The sequence below is a fragment of the Oncorhynchus tshawytscha genome, linkage group LG25, assembly GCF_018296145.1.
Source record: "Oncorhynchus tshawytscha isolate Ot180627B linkage group LG25, Otsh_v2.0, whole genome shotgun sequence".
NCBI lineage: Eukaryota > Metazoa > Chordata > Actinopteri > Salmoniformes > Salmonidae > Oncorhynchus > Oncorhynchus tshawytscha.
This window is the reverse complement of record NC_056453.1, coordinates 46,719,873-46,736,856: the sequence shown is the minus strand read 5'-3', so window position 1 is coordinate 46,736,856 and position 16,984 is coordinate 46,719,873. Positions and strand designations below refer to the sequence as shown.

General features: G+C 44.0%; 1 protein-coding gene across 8 annotated transcripts in view; it reads left to right on the top strand.

The window, feature by feature from the left end:
* klhdc3 (kelch domain containing 3) overlaps window positions 1-16,984 on the top strand; it is a 105,836-nt gene that overhangs the window by 57,691 nt on the left and 31,161 nt on the right. For all 8 annotated transcript variants that reach the window (XM_042305808.1, XM_042305802.1, XM_042305807.1 and 5 more), the window contains 3 exons: window positions 7,906-8,119; window positions 10,624-10,710; window positions 14,095-14,203. In XM_042305808.1, the coding sequence (XP_042161742.1) occupies window positions 7,906-8,119; window positions 10,624-10,710; window positions 14,095-14,203 (410 nt within the window). The remainder of the gene's footprint in view (window positions 1-7,905; window positions 8,120-10,623; window positions 10,711-14,094; window positions 14,204-16,984) is intronic.

Genomic DNA, 16,984 nt, shown 5'->3' with positions numbered 1-16,984 from the left:
GTAATATAATGACAGTAGAGGGTAGACCAGGGTAATATAATGACAGTAGAGGGTAGACCAGGGTAATATAATGACAGTAGAGGGTAGACCAGGGTAATATAATGACAGTAGAGGGTAGACCAGGGTAATATAATGACAGTAGATGGTAGAACAGGGTAATATAATGACAGTAGAGGATAGACCAGGGAAATATAATGACAGTAAATCGTAGACCAGGGTAATATAATGACAGTAGAGGGTAGACCAGGGTAATATAATGACAGTAGAGGGTAGACCAGGGTAATATAATGACAGTAGAGGGTAGACCAGGGTAATATAATGACAGTAGAGGGTAGACCAGGGTAATATAATGACAGTAGATGGTAGAACAGGGTAATATAATGACAGCAGATGGTAGAGCAGGGTAATATAATGACAGTAGATGGTAGACCAGGGTAATATAATGACAGTAGATGGTAGACCAGGGTAATATAATGACAGTAGAGGGTAGACCAGGGTAATATAATGACAGTAGATGGTAGACCAGGGTAATATAATGACAGTAGATGGTAGTAGATGGTAGACCAGGGTAATATAATGACAGTAGATGGTAGTAGATGGTAGACCAGGGTAATATAATGACAGTAGATGGTATTAGATGGTAGACCAGGGTAATATAATGACAGTAGATGGTAGACCAGTGAAATATAATGACAGTAGATGGTAGACCAGGGTAATATTATGACAGAAGAGACCAGGGTAATACAATGACAGAAGATGGTAGACCAGGGTAATATTATGACAGTAGAGACCAGGGTAATACAATGACAGAAGATGGTAGATCAGGGTAATATAATGACAGTAGAGGGTAATATAATGACAGTAGATGGTAGAGCAGGGTAATATAATGACAATAGATGGTAGACCAGTGTAATATAATGACAGTAGATGGTAGATCAGGGTAATATATTGACAGTAGATGGTAATATAGTGATAGTAGATGGTAGACCAGGTTAATATAATGACAGTAGAGGGTAGACCAGGGTAATGGAATGACAGTGGAAGGTAGACCAGGGTAATATAATGACAGTAGAGGGTATACCAGGGTAATAAAATGACAGTAGATGGTAGACCAGGGAAATATAATCACAGTAGATGGTAGACCAGGGTAATATAATGACAGTAGATGGTAGACCTGGGTAATATAATGACAGTAGAGTGTAGACCAGTGTAATAAAATGACAGTAGATGGTAGATAAGGGTAATATAATGACAGTAGATGGAAGACCAGGTTAATATAATGACAGTAGATGGTAGACCAGGGTAATATAATGACAGTAGATGGTAGACCAGGTTAATATAATGACAGTAGATGGTAGACCAGGGTAATATAATGACAGTAGAGGATAGACCAGGGAAATATAATGACAGTAGATGGTAGACCAGGGTAATATAATGACAGTAGATGGTAGTAGATGGTAGACCAGGGTAATGTAATGACAGTAGATGTTAGTAGATGGTAGACCAGGGTAATATAATGACAGTAGATGGTAGACCAGGGTCTACTGTACCCTGGTCTACTGTCATTATATTACCCTGGTCTACCATCTATTGTCATTATATTACCCTGGTCTACCTTCTACTGTCATTCCATTACCCTGGTCTACCCTCTACTGTCATTATATTAACCTGGTCTAACATCTACTGTCATTATATTACTCTCTACTGTCATTATATTACCCTGGTCTACCATCTACTGTCATTATATTACCCTGGTCTACCATCTACTGTCATTTTATTACACTGGTCTACACTCTACTGTCATTATATTACCCAGGTCTACCATCTACTGTCATTATATTACCCTGGTCTACCATCTACTGTGATTATATTACCCTGGTCTACCATCTACTGTCATTTTATTACCCTGGTATACCCTCTACTGTCATTATATTACCCTGGTCTACCTTCCACTGTCATTCCATTACCCTGGTCTACCTCTACTGTCATTATATTTACCTGGTCTACCATCTACTATCACTATATTACCATCTACTGTCAATATATTACCCTGGTCTACCATCTACTGTCATTATACTACACTGGTCTACCATCTACTGTCATTATATTACCCTCTACTGTCATTATATTACCCTTATCTACCATCTACTGTCATTATATTACACTGGTCTACACTCTACTGTCATTATATTACCCTGGTCTTCCATCTACTGTCATTCCATTACCCTGGTCTACCCACTACTGCCATTATATTACCCTGGTCTACCATCTACTGTCATTATATTACCCTCTACTGTCATTATATTACCCTGATCTACCATCTACTGTCATTGTATTACCCTGGTCTCTACTGTCATAATATTACCCTGGTCTACCATCTACTGTCATTCCATTACCCTGGTCTACCCACTACTGCCATTATATTACCCTGGTCTACCATCTACTGTCATTATATTACCCTCTACTGTCATTATATTACCCTGATCTACCATCTACTGTCATTGTATTACCCTGGTCTCTACTGTCATAATATTACCCTGGTCTACCATCTCCTGTCATTGTATTACCCTGGTCTCTACTGTCATAATATTACCCTGGTCTACCATCTACTGTCATTATATTACACTGGTCTACCATCTACTGTCATTATATAACCCTGGTCTACCATCTACTGTCATTATATTGCCCTGGTCTACCATCACCTACCATCTACTGTCATTATATTACCCTGGTCTACCATCTACTGTCATTATATTACCCTCTACTGTCAATATATTACCCTGATCTACCATCTACTGTCATTATATTACCCTGGTCTTCCATCTATTGTCATTATATTAACCTGGTCTACCATCTACTGTCACTATATTACCCTGGTCGACCATCGACTGTCATTATATTACCCTGGTCTACCATCTACTGTCATTATATTTCCTTGGTCTATCCTCTACCGTCATTATATTACCCTGGTCTACCATCTATTGTCATTATATTAACCTGGTCTACCATCTACTGTCACTATATTACCCTGGTCGACCATCGACTGTCATTATATTACCCTGGTCTACCATCTACTGTCATTATATTTCCTTGGTCTATCCTCTACTGTCATTATATTACCCTGGTCTACCATCTACTGTCATTATATTACCCTGGTCTACCATCTACTGTCATTATATTATCCTGGTCTACCATCTACTGTCATTATATTACCCTCTACTGTCATTATATTACCCTGGTCTTCCATCTACTGTCATTATATTACACTGGTCTACACTCTACTGTCAATATATTACACTGGTCTACCATCTACTGTCATTATATTACCCTGGCCTACCCTCTACTGTCATTATATTACCATGGTCTACCATCTACTGTCATTAGAGATTTCTCTTTGATTATAATCACAGCCGTATATATCCCCCAAGCAGACACATCGATGGCTCTGAACGAACTTTATTTAACTCTCTGCAAACTGGAAACGATTTATCCAGAGGCTGCATTCATTGTAGCTGGGGATTTTAACAAGGCTAATCTGAAAACAAGACTCCCTAAATTTTATCAGCATATTGATTGCGCAACCAGGGGTGGAAAGACCCTGGATCATTGTTACTCTAACTTCCGCGACGCATATAAGGCCCTGCCCCGCCCCCTTTCGGAAAAGCTGACCACGACTCCATTTTGTTGATCCCTGCCTACAGACAGAAACTAAAACAAGAAGCTCCCACGCTGAGGTCTGTCCAACGCTGGTCCGACCAAGCTGACTCCACACTCCAAGACTGCTTCCATCACGTGGACTGGGAGATGTTTCGTATTGCGTCAGACAACAACATTGACGAATACGCTGATACGGTGTGCGAGTTCATTAGAACGTGCGTTGAAGATGTCGTTCCCATAGCAACGATTAAAACATTCCCTAACCAGAAACCGTGGATTGATGGCAGCATTCGTGTGAAACTGAAGGCACGAACCACTGCTTTTAATCAGGGCAAGGTGTCTGGTAACATGAACATGAATACAAACAGTGCAGCTATTCCCTCCGCAAGGCTATCAAACAAGCTAAGCGCCAGTACAGAGACAAAGTAGAATCTCAATTCAACGGCTCAGACACAAGAGGCATGTGGCAGGGTCTACAGTCAATCACGGACTACAGGAAGAAACCCAGCCCAGTCACGGACCAGGATGTCTTGCTCCCAGGCAGACTAAATAACTTTTTGCCCGCTTTGAGGACAATACAGTGCCACTGACACTGCCTGCAATGAAAACATGCGGTCTCTCCTTCACTGCAGCCGAAGTGAGTAAGACATTTAAACGTGTTAACCCTCGCAAGGCTGCAGGCCCAGACGGCATCCCCAGCCGCGCCCTCAGAGCATGCGCAGACCAGCTGGCCGGTGTGTTTACGGACATATTCAATCAATCCCTATACCAGTCTGCTGTTCCCACATGCTTCAAGAGGGCCACCATTGTTCCTGTTCCCAAGAAAGCTAAGGTAACTGAGCTAAACGACTACCGCCCCGTAGCACTCACATCCGTCATCATGAAGTGCTTTGAGAGACTAGTCAAGGACCATATCACCTCCACCCTACCTGACACCCTTGACCCACTCCAATTTGCTTACCGCCCAAATAGGTCCACAGACGATGCAATCTCAACCACACTGCACACTGCCCTAACCCATCTGGACAAGAGGAATACCTATGTGAGAATGCTGTTCATCGACTACAGCTCGGCATTCAACACCATAGTACCCTCCAAGCTCGTCATCAAGCTCGAGACCCTGGGTCTCGACCCCGCCCTGTGCAACTGGGTACTGGACTTCCTGACGGGCCGCCCCCAGGAGGTGAGGGTAGGCAACAACATCTCCTCCCCGCTGATCCTCAACACTGGGGCCCCACAAGGGTGCGTTCTGAGCCCTCTCCTGTACTCCCTGTTCACCCACGACTGCGTGGCCATGCACGCCTCCAACTCAATCATCAAGTTTGCGGACGACACAACAGTGGTAGGCTTGATTACCAACAACGACGAGACGGCCTACAGGGAGGAGGTGAGGGCCCTCGGAGTGTGGTGTCAGGAAAATAACCTCACACTCAACGTCAACAAAACTAAGGAGATGATTGTGGACTTCAGGAAACAGCAGAGGGAACACCCCCCCATCCACATCGATGGAACAGTAGTGGAGAGGGTAGCAGGTTTTAAGTTCCTCGGCATACACATCACAGACAAACTGAATTGGTCCACTCACACAGACAGCATCGTGAGGAAGGCGCAACAGCGCCTCTTCAACCTCAGGAGGCTGAAGAAATTCGGCTTGTCACCAAAAGCACTCACAAACTTCTACAGATGCACAATCGAGAGCATCCTGGCGGGCTGTATCACCGCCTGGTATGGCAACTGCACCGCCCTCAACCGTAAGGCTCTCCAGAGGGTAGTGAGGTCTGCACAACGCATCACCGGGGCAAACTACCTGCCCTCCAGGACACCTACACCACCCGATGCTACAGGAAGGCCATAAAGATCATCAAGGACATCAACCACCCGAGCCACTGCCTGTTCACCCCGCTGTCATCCAGAAGGAGAGGTCAGTACAGGTGCATCAAAGCTGGGACCGAGAGACTGAAAAACAGCTTCTATCTCAAGGCCATCAGACTGTTAAACAGCCACCACTAACATTGAGTGGCTTACTGCCAACACACTGTCAATGACACTGACTCTACTCCAGCCACTTTAATCATGGGAATTGATGGGAAATGATGTAAATATATCACTAGCCACTTTAAACAATGCTACCTTATATAATGTTACTTACCCTACATTATTCATCTCATATGCATACGTTGATACTGTACTCTATATCATCGACTGCATCCTTATGTAATACATGTATCACTAGCCACTTTAACTATGCCACTTGGTTTACATACTCATCTCATATGTATATACTGTACTCAATATCATCTACTGTATCTTGCCTATGCTGCTCTGTACCACCACTCATTCATATATCCTTATGTACATATTCTTTATCCCCTTACACTGTGTATAAGACAGTAGTTTTTTTGGAATTGTTAGTTAGATGACTTGTTTGTTATTACTGCATTGTCGGAACTAGAAGCACAAGCATTTCGCTACACTCGCATTAACATCTGCTAACCATGTGTATGTGACAAATAAAATTTGATTTGATTTGATTTGAATCAGTCTGAACTCTACCCCCCTCTGACCTTCTACTGAATCAGTCTGAACTCTACCCCCCTCTGACCTTCTACTGAAGATGTTTAATAGCTCAAATAAATTGACTCTCTTTGTGTGAATGATTATATTAGAGCTATTAAAAGCTATCAAAATGTGATTTGATTTGATTATATTATCCTGGTCTACCATCTACTGTGATTATATTATCCTGGTCTTCCATCTACTGTCATTATATTACCCTCTACTGTCAATATATTACCCTGATCTACCATCTACTGTCATTATATTACACTGGTCTACACTCTACTGTCATTATATTACCCTGGTCTACCTTCTACTGTCATTATATTACCCTGTTCTACCATCTACTGTCATTATATTACCCTGGCCTACCCTCTACTGTCATTATATTACTCTGGTCTACCATCTACTGTCATTATATTACCATAGTCTACCATCTACTGCCATTATATTACCCTGGTCTACCATCTACTGTCACTATATTACCCTGGTCTACACTCTACTGTCATTATATTACCCTGGTCTACACTCTACTGTCATTATATTACCCTGGTCTACACTCTACTGTCACTATATTATCCTGGTCTCCCCTCTACTGTCATTATATTACCCTGGTCTACACTCTACTGTCATTATATTACACTGGTCAACCATCTACTGTCTTTATATTACCCTGGTCTACCATCTAAGTCTCTCCTCTTCTCTCTGTTCTCTCTAGGGTACTCCATCACCGCTAAGTCTCTCCTCTTCTCTCTGTTCTCTCTAGGGTACTCCATCACCACTAAGTCTCTCCTCTTCTCTCTGTTCTCTCTAGGGTACTCCATCACCACTAAGTCTCTCCTCTTCTCTCTGTTCTCTCTAGGGTACTCCATCACCACTAAGTCTCTCCTCTTCTCTCTGTTCTCTCTAGGGTACTCCATCACCACTAAGTCTCTCCTCTTCTCTCTGTTCTCTCTAGGGTACTCCATCACCACTAAGTCTCTCCTCTTCTCTCTGTTCTCTCTAGGGTACTCCATCACCGCTAAGTCTCTCCTCTTCTCTCTGTTCTCTCTAGGGTACTCCATCACTGCTAAGTCTCTCCTCTTCTCTCTGTTCTCTCTAGGGTACTCCATCACCACTAAGTCTCTCCTCTTCTCTCTGTTCTCTCTAGGGTACTCCATCACCACTAAGTCTCTCCTCTTCTCTCTGTTCTCTCTAGGGTACTCCATCACCGCTAAGTCTCTCCTCCCCTATCTCTCTGTTCTCTCTAGGGTACTCCATCACCACTAAGTCTCTCCTCTTCTCTCCGTTCTCTCTAGGGTACTCCATCACCACTAAGTCTCTCCTCTTCTCTCTGTTCTCTCTAGGGTACTCCATCACCACTAAGTCTCTCCTCTTCTCTCTGTTCTCTCTAGGGTACTCCATCACCACTAAGTCTCTCCTCTTCTCTCTGTTCTCTCTAGGGTACTCCATCACCACTAAGTCTCTCCTCTTCTCTCTGTTCTCTCTAGGGTACTCCATCACCACTAAGTCTCTCCTCCCCTTTCTCTCTGTTCTCTCTAGGGTACTCCATCACCACTAAGTCTCTCCTCTTCTCTCCGTTCTCTCTAGGGTACTCCATCACCACTAAGTCTCTCCTCTTCTCTCTGTTCTCTCTAGGGTACTCCATCACCACTAAGTCTCTCCTTTCCTGTCTTCTCTCTCTTCTCTCAGGGTACTCCAGCTCGTTGGAGGGACTTCCACTCTGCCACCATCATTGGCACTAAGATGTTTGTGTTTGGAGGCAGAGCAGATCGCTTCGGTCCGTTCCACTCTAATAATGAGATCTACTGCAACAAGATAAAGGTGTTTGATACAGAGACCAACAGCTGGCTGAACACTGCTACTGCTCAGCTCCCACCAGAGGGACGACGTAGCCACTCAGCCTGTAAGAGACAGACAGACACAGCGTAATGGCACACACAAACACCCGTTGCATTTTTCAACCCTTTACCTTGCATTGTAGTTTAATGGCAGTGTTGAATAAAAGGCTCATGTCAATGCATTCATTATAGGAAAAGTGTCTGAATTCAAATGTTCCATCTTTCTTTTCTGTAATTATGTTCTGTTGACTGTGGTTCTCTCCTCTGTGACCTTTCAGTCTCCCTGTCACATGGGGGGTGTCTTTAGGACCCCACTGTTCCTGTTGGGGTGTCTTTAGGACCCCACTGTTCCTGTTGGGGTGTCTTTAGGACCCCACTGTTCCTGTTGGGTTTCTTTAGGACCCCACTGTTCCTGTTGGGGTGTCTTTAGGACCCCACTGTTCCTGTTGGGGTGTCTTTAGGAACCCACTGTTCCTGTTGGGGTGTCTTTAGGACCCCACTGTTCCTGTTGGGGTGTCTTTAGGACCCCACTGTTCCTGTTGGGGTGTCTTTAGGACCCCACTGTTCCTGTTGGGGTGTCTTTAGGACCCCACTGTTCCTGTCCATGGGGTGTCTTTAGGACCCCACTGTTCCTGTTGGGGTGTCTTTAGGACCCCACTGTTCCTGTTGGGGTGTCTTTAGGACCCCACTGTTCCTGTTGGGGTGTCTTTAGGATCCCACTGTTCCTGTTGGGGTGTCTTTAGGACCCCACTGTTCCTGTTGGGGTGTCTTTAGGACCCCACTGTTCCTGTTGGGGTGTCTTTAGGACCCCGCTGTTCCTGTTGGGGTGTCTTTAGGACCCCACTGTTCCTGTTGGGGTGTCTTTAGGATCCCACTGTTCCTGTTGGGGTGTCTTTAGGACCCCACTGTTCCTGTTGGGGTGTCTTTAGGACCCCACTGTTCCTGTTGGGGTGTCTTTAGGACCCCACTGTTCCTGTTGGGTTTCTTTAGGACCCCACTGTTCCTGTTGGGGTGTCTTTAGGACCCCACTGTTCCTGTTGGGGTTTCTTTAGGACCCCACTGTTCCTGTTGGGTGTCTTTAGGACCCCACTGTTCCTGTTTGGGTGTCTTTAGGACCCCACTGTTCCTGTTGGGTGTCTTTAGGACCCCACTGTTCCTGTTGGGGTGTCTTTAGGACCCCACTGTTCCTGTTGGGGTGTCTTTAGGACCCCACTGTTCCTGTTGGGGTGTCTTTAGGACCCCACTGTTCCTGTTGGGGTGTCTTTAGGACCCCACTGTTCCTGTTGGGTTTCTTTAGGACCCCACTGTTCCTGTTGGGGTGTCTTTAGGACCCCACTGTTCCTGTTGGGGTTTCTTTAGGACCCCACTGTTCCTGTTGGGTGTCTTTAGGACCCCACTGTTCCTGTTTGGGTGTCTTTAGGACCCCACTGTTCCTGTTGGGGTGTCTTTAGGACCCCACTGTTCCTGTTGGGGTGTCTTTAGGACCCCACTGTTCCTGTTGGGGTGTCTTTAGGACCCCACTGTTCCTGTTGGGGTGTCTTTAGGACCCCACTGTTCCTGTTGGGGTGTCTTTAGGACCCCACTGTTCCTGTTGGGTTTCTTTAGGACCCCACTGTTCCTGTTGGGGTGTCTTTAGGACCCCACTGTTCCTGTTGGGGTGTCTTTAGGACCCCACTGTTCCTGTTGGGGTGTCTTTAGGACCCCACTGTTCCTGTTGGGGTGTCTTTAGGACCCCACTGTTCCTGTTGGGGTGTCTTTAGGATCCCACTGTTCCTGTTTGGGTGTCTTTAGGACCCCACTGTTCCTGTTGGGGTGTCTTTAGGACCCCACTGTTCCTGTTGGGGTGTCTTTAGGACCCCGCTGTTCCTGTTGGGGTGTCTTTAGGACCCCACTGTTCCTGTTGGGGTGTCTTTAGGACCCCGCTGTTCCTGTTGGGGTGTCTTTAGGACCCCACTGTTCCTGTTGGGGTGTCTTTAGGACCCCACTGTTCCTGTTGGGGTGTCTTTAGGACCCCACTGTTCCTGTTGGTGTGTATTTAGGGCACCACTGTTCCTATTGGGGAGTCTTTAGGACGCCACTGTTCCTGTTGGGGTGTCTTTAGGACCCCACTGTTCCTGTTTGGGTGTCTTTAGGACCCCACTCTTCCTGTTGGGGTGTCTTTAGGGCCCCCCTGTTCCTATTGGGGTGTCTTTAGGACCCCACTGTTCCTGTTTGGGTGTCTTTAGGACCCCCTGTTCCTGTTGGGGTAAAAATATTTAGGGCCCCCTGTTCCTGTTGGGGTTCTTTAGGACAGACCCCACTGTTCCTGTTGGTAGGTGTCTTTAGCACTGTTCCTGTTGGTAGGTGTCTTTAGCACTGTTCCTGTTGGGGTGTCTTTAGGGCCCCACTGTTCCTATTGGGGTGTCTTTAGGACCCCTGTTCCTGTTGGGGTGTCTTTTGCACTGTTCCTGTTGGGGTGTCTTTAGTACCCCACTGTTCCTGTTGGGGTGTCTATATATGCTTCTTCCTTTGTTACTCACCATATGACTCACCATATCATGTTCTATTCATCTTCCTTTCTCTCCTCCAGTTTCCTGTAACGGGGAGCTGTATATATTTGGGGGCTACAATGCTCGTCTGGACCGACACTTCAGCGACCTTTGGAAGTTCAACCCAGGTGATAAACCGTAAAAATAAAAAATAAAAATATATAGATCCATTTTAAATTGTGAGGTTTGGTAGGACAGACATGGAGCTAGTGTTGGGTTGGTAGGACAGACAGGGAGCTAGTGTTGGGTTGGTAGGACAGACATGGAGCTAGTGTTGGGTTGGTAGGACAGACAGGGAGCTAGTGTTGGGTTGGTAGGACAGACAGGGAGCTAGTGTTGGGTTGGTAGGACAGACAGGGAGCTAGTGTTGGGTTGGTAGGACAGACAGGGAGCTAGTGTTGGGTTGGTAGGACCGACAGGGAGCTAGTGCTGGTTTGACATGACAGGAATGGAGCTGGTGTTGGTTTGACAGAACGTGGCAGGGATGGAGCTGGTGTTGGTTTGACAGGACAGGGATGGAGCTGGTGTTAGTTTGACAGGGATGGAGCTTGTGTTAGTTTGACAGGACAGGGATGGAGCTGGTGTTAGTTTGACAGGTTAGGGATGGAGCTGGTGTTGGTTTGACAGGACAGGGATGGAGCTGGTGTTGGTTTGACAGGACAGGACAGGGATGAGGCTGGTGTTGGTTTGACAGGAATGGAGCTGGTGTTGGTTTGACAGGACAGGGATGGAGCTGGTGTTGGTTTGACAGGACAGGGATGGAGCTGGTGTTAGTTTGACTGGACAGGGATGGAGCTGGTGTTAGTTTGACAGGACAGGACAGGGATGGAGTTGGTGTTAGTTTGACAGGAAAGGAATGGAGCTGGTGTTGGTTTGACAGGACAGGGATGGAGCTGGTTTTGGTTTGACAGGACAGGGATGGAGCTGTTGTTAGTTTGACAGGACAGGGATGGAGCTGGTGTTGGTTTGACAGGACAGGGATGGAGCTGGTGTTTGTTTGACAGGTTAGGGATGGAGCTGGTGTTGGTTTGACAGGACAGGGATTGAGCTGGTGTTAGTTTGTCAGGAAAGGAATGTAGCTGGTGTTGGTTTGACAGGACAGGGAGTGAGCAGGTGTTGGTTTCATAGGACAGGGATGGAGCTGGTGTTGGTTTGACAGGACAGGGATGGAGCTGGTGTTAGTTTGACAGGACAGAGATGAAGCTGGTGTTAGTTTGACAGGACAGGGATGAAGCTGGTGTTTGTTTGACAGGACAGGGATGAAGCTGGTGTTGGTTTGACAGGACAGGTGTTTCACTGCACTGACCCTTTTTGCACTTATTCTTTTGACTCATCACATACACTGCTGCTACTGTTTATTATCTATCCTGATTTCCTACTCACTTTATTCTTACCTATATGTCCACATTGTATTGCCTTGTTCCCCTGCACATCGACTTGGAAGTAGTACCCTGTGTCCTATTTATTGTTATTCATTGTGTATTTATCTCCTTGTGTTATTATCTCTGCATTTTTGGGAATGGCCCGTAAGAGAGCAATTCACTGTTAGTCTACAATTTTGGGGGGGGGATTGGATATGACAAAGCCATCTGCAGTTCTAAATCTGTCCACTAGATAGCAGTATAACCTGTTCCATCCACGTTCCGTTGTCTGTCTATGTAATGCACTACATGGCCTGAACACCATGTTGCCGTAGTTATTGCAAAGCTAGCCAGTCTAAGTGGATGTCCATGGTGCTGTCTTATTAGGGATGATTGAACACATGGACATTCAGCAGTCACTCTCCTGGCAGCCACACTCTCTCTAACCTTCTCCCAGTCTCTCTCTCCCTCCCTGTCTCTCTGCCTCTCTCTGTCTCTGTCTTTCTTTCTCTCTGTCTCTGTCTTTCTTTCTCTCTGTCTCTGTATTTCTTTCTCTGTCTCTCTTTCTCTCTGACCTCTTTCTGTCTCTCCCTGTCTCTCTGTCAATTCAATTTCAATTTAAGGGGCTGCATGGGAAACATATTTTTACATTGTCAAAGCAAGTTTACATTGCCAAAACAAGTGTCTGTCTCTCTCTCTCTCTCTACCTGACCTTATCCAGAGTAGCATTGTAGCTACAGTGGGGCAAAAAAGTATTTAGTCAGCCACCACTTGTGCAAGTTCTCCCTCTTAAAAAGACGAGAGAGGCCTGTAATTTTCATCATAGGTACACTTCAACTATGACAGACAAAATGAGAAAAAAAATCCAGAAAATCACATTGTAGGATTTTTAATGAATTTATTTGTAAATTATGGTGGAAAATAAGTATTTGGTCAACAGCAAAAGTTTATCTCAATACTTTGTTATATACCCTTTGTTGGCAATGACAGAGGTCAAACGTTTTCTGTAAGTCTTCACAAGGTTTTCACACACTGTTGCTGGTATTTTGGCCCATTCCTCCATGCAGATCTCCTCTATAGCAGTGATGTTTTGGGGCTGTTGCTGGGCAACACGGACTTTCAACTCCCTCCAAAGATTTTCTATGGGGTTGAGATCTGGAGACTGGCTAGGCCACACCAGGACCTTGAAATGCTTCTTCCCAAGCCACTCCTTCGTTTCCCGGGCGGTGTGTTTGGGATCATTGTCATGCTGAAAGACCCAGCCACGTTTCATCTTCAATGCCCTTGCTGATGGTAGGCTTTGTTACTTTGGTCCCAGCTCTCTGCAGGTCATTCACTAGGTCCCCCCGTGTGGTTCTGGGATTTTTGCTCACCGTTCTTGTGATAATTTTGAACCCACGGGGTGAGATCTTGCGTGGAGCCCCAGATCGAGGGAGATTATCAGTGGTCTTGTATGTCTTCCATTTCCTAATAATTGCTCCCACAGTTGATTTCTTCAAACCAAGCTGCTTACCTATTGCAGATTCAGTCTTCCCAGCCTGGTGCAGGTCTACAATTTTGTTTCTGGTGTCCTTTGACAGCTCTTTGGTCTTGGCCATAGAGAGAGTTTGGAGTGTGACTGTTTGAGGTTGTGGACAGGTGTCTTTTATACTGATAACAAGTTCAAACAGGTGCCATTAATACAGGTAACGAGTGGAGAACAGTGGAGCCTCTTAAAGAAGAAGTTACAGGTCTGTGAGAGCCAGAAATCTTGCTTGTTTGTAGGTGACCAAGTACTTATTTTCATAATTTGCAAATAAATTAAAGTTAAAAAAATCATTTTCTGGATTTTTTTTCTTCTCATTTTGTCTGTCATAGTTGAAGTGTACCTATGATGAAAATTATAGGCCTCTCTCATCTTTTTAAGTGGGAGAACTTGCACAATTGGTGGCTGACTAAATACTTCTTTGCCCCACTGTATTTATACATTTACATAGAATATAGCTGTTTCATTCAGACCCACCTCCCACTGAAATGGCATGGTGTAGTGGATATACAAGGTTTTACTATACATGCCTACACGTGATTGTGTATGTTTGTCTGAGTGTTTAAATGTATTTGTTTGTGTGTGCGTGTTTTGTGTGTGCATGTGCGTGAATACATGTCCTCCAGAGACGTTTTCGTGGAAGAAGGTAGAGCCGCAGGGTAAAGGTCCGTGCCCCAGGAGGAGACAGTGCTGTTGCATGGTGGGAGATCGGATCATTCTGTTTGGAGGAACCAGGTAAGAGGGTGTAGTGTTGAGTACACATTGTAGTAGTTGGTAGTAGTAGTTAGCAGTAGTTAGTAGTAGTGTTTAGGACACGTAGTAGTAGTGTTTAGGACATGTAGTAGTAGTGTTTAGGACATGTAGTAGTAGTGTTTAGGACATGTAGTAGTAGTGTTTAGGACACGTAGTCATAGTGTTTAGGACACGGAGTATAAGTGTTTAGGACACGTATTAGTAGTGTTTACGACATGTAGTATTTAGTGCACTTAGTAGTAGAAGTAATAGTAGTGTTTAGGACACATAGTAGAAGTGTTTAGGACACGTAGTAGTGTTTAGGACACGTAGTAGTAGTGTTTAGGACACGTAGTAGTAGTAGTGTTTAGCACATGTAGTGTTTAGGACACGTAGTAGTGTTTGGGACATGTAGTAGATGTGTTTAGGACACGTAGTAGTAGTGTTTAGGACACGTAGTAGTAGTGTTTAGGGCACGTAGTAGTAGTGTTTAGGACACATAATAGTAGTGTTTAGGGCATGTAGTGTTCAGTACACTTAGTAGTAGAAATAGTAGTAGTGTTTAGGACATGTAGTAGAAGTGTTTAGGACATGTAGTAGTAGTGTTTAGGACATGTAGTGTTTAGGACGTAGTAGTGTTTGGGACATGTAGTAGTTGTGTTTAGGACACGTAGTAGTAGTAGTAGTGTTTAGGGCACGTAGTAGTAGTGTTTAGGACACAGGGCATGTAGTGTTTAGTAGTAGTAGAAATTTAGTGTTTAGGACACGTAGTAGTAGTGTTTAGGACACATAAGTAGTAGTGTTTAGTGGGCATAGTAGTGTTTAGGACACATAGTGTTTAGTACACTTAGTAGTAGAAGTTAGTAGTGTTTAGGACAAATAGTGTTTAGTAGTGTTTAGGACACATAGTAGTGTAGAAGTGTTTAGGACAGTAGTAGAAGTAATAGTAGTGTTTAGGACACATAGTAGAAGTGTTTAGGACACGTAGTAGTAGTGTTTAGAACATGTAGTAGTAGTGTTAGGACACGTAGTAGTAGTAGTGTTTAGCACACGTAGTGTTTAGGACACGTAGTAGTAGTGTTTAGGACACAGTAGTAGTGTTTAGCACATGTAGTGTTTAGGACACGTAGTAGTGTTTGGGACATGTAGTAGATGTGTTTAGGACACGTAGTAGTAGTGTTTAGGACACGTAGTAGTAGTGTTTAGGGCACGTAGTAGTAGTGTTTAGGACACATAATAGTAGTGTTTAGGGCATGTAGTGTTCAGTACACTTAGTAGTAGAAATAGTAGTAGTGTTTAGGACATGTAGTAGAAGTGTTTAGGACATGTAGTAGTAGTGTTTAGGACATGTAGTGTTTAGGACACGTAGTAGTGTTTGGGACATGTAGTAGTTGTGTTTAGGACACGTAGTAGTAGTGTTTAGGACACGTAGTAGTAGTGTTTAGGGCACGTAGTAGTAGTGTTTAGGACACATAATAGTAGTGTTTAGGGCATGTAGTGTTTAGTACACTTAGTAGTAGAAATAGTAGTAGTGTTTAGGACACGTAGTAGAAGTGTTTAGGACACATAGTGTTTAGTACACTTAGTAGTAGAAGTAGTAGTAGTGTTTAGGACACGTAGTAGTTGTGTTTAGGACACGTAGAAGTAGTGTTTAGGACACGTAGTAGTAGTGTTTAGGACACATAGTAGTAGTGTTTAGGACACGTAGTAGTAGTGTTTAGGACACGTAGTAGTAGTGTTTAGGACACGTAGTAGTAGTGTTTAGGACACAAAGTAGTGTTTAGGACACAAAGTAGTAGTGTTTAGTGCACTTCGTACTAGAAGTAGTAGTGTTTAGGATACGAAGTAGTAGTGTTTAGTTCACGTAGTAGTAGTCGTAGTGTTTAGTACACTTGGTAGTATAAGTAGTATTAGTGTTTAGTACATGTAGTGTTTAGTACACTTAGTAGTGTTTATTACACGTGGGAGTAGTATGTAGTAGTAGTGTTTCGTACACTTAGTAGTAGTAGTAGTGTTTAGTACACATAGTAGTGTTTATTACACATAGGAGTAGTGTGTAGTAGTAGTGTTTAGTCCACTTAGTAGTAGTAGTGTTTAGTACACTTGGTAGTAGTAGTGTTTAGTACACTTAGTAGTAGAAGTAGTTGTAGTGTTTAGTACACTTCGTACTAGAAGTAGTAGTAGTGTTTAGTACACTTAGTAGTATTAGTAGTAGTAGTGTTTAGTACACTTAGTAGAAGTAGTAGTAGTAGTGTTTAGTACACTTAGTAGTAGTAGTTGTATTAATAGTGTTTAGTACACATAGTATTAGTAGTAGTGTTTAGTACGCATATTATTATTAGTAGTAGAAGTAGTAGTAGTTTTTAGTACACATAGTAGTTGTGTTGAGTACACTTAGTGTTAGTAGCAGTGTTTAGTACACTTAGTATTAGTAGTAGTGTTTAGTACACTTAGTAGTCGTGTTTAGTACACTTAGTGGTAGTAGTAGTAGTAGTGTTTAGTACACTTAGTAGTAGTAGTGTTTAGTACACTTAGTGGTAGAAGTAGTAGTAGTGTTTAGTACACTTGGTGGTAGTAGTGTTTAGTACACATAGTATTAGGAGTAGTGTTTGGTACACTTAGTAGTAGTAGTGTTTAGTAAACTTGGTCGTAGTAGTAGTAGTGTTTAGTATGATAGTCATTTAGTTCAGTTATCTTTGTTGGCCATCTTGAAGTATATGGGGACAGCAGACTGGGATAGGGAGAGATTGAATATGTCCGTAAACACATCAGACAGCTGGTCTG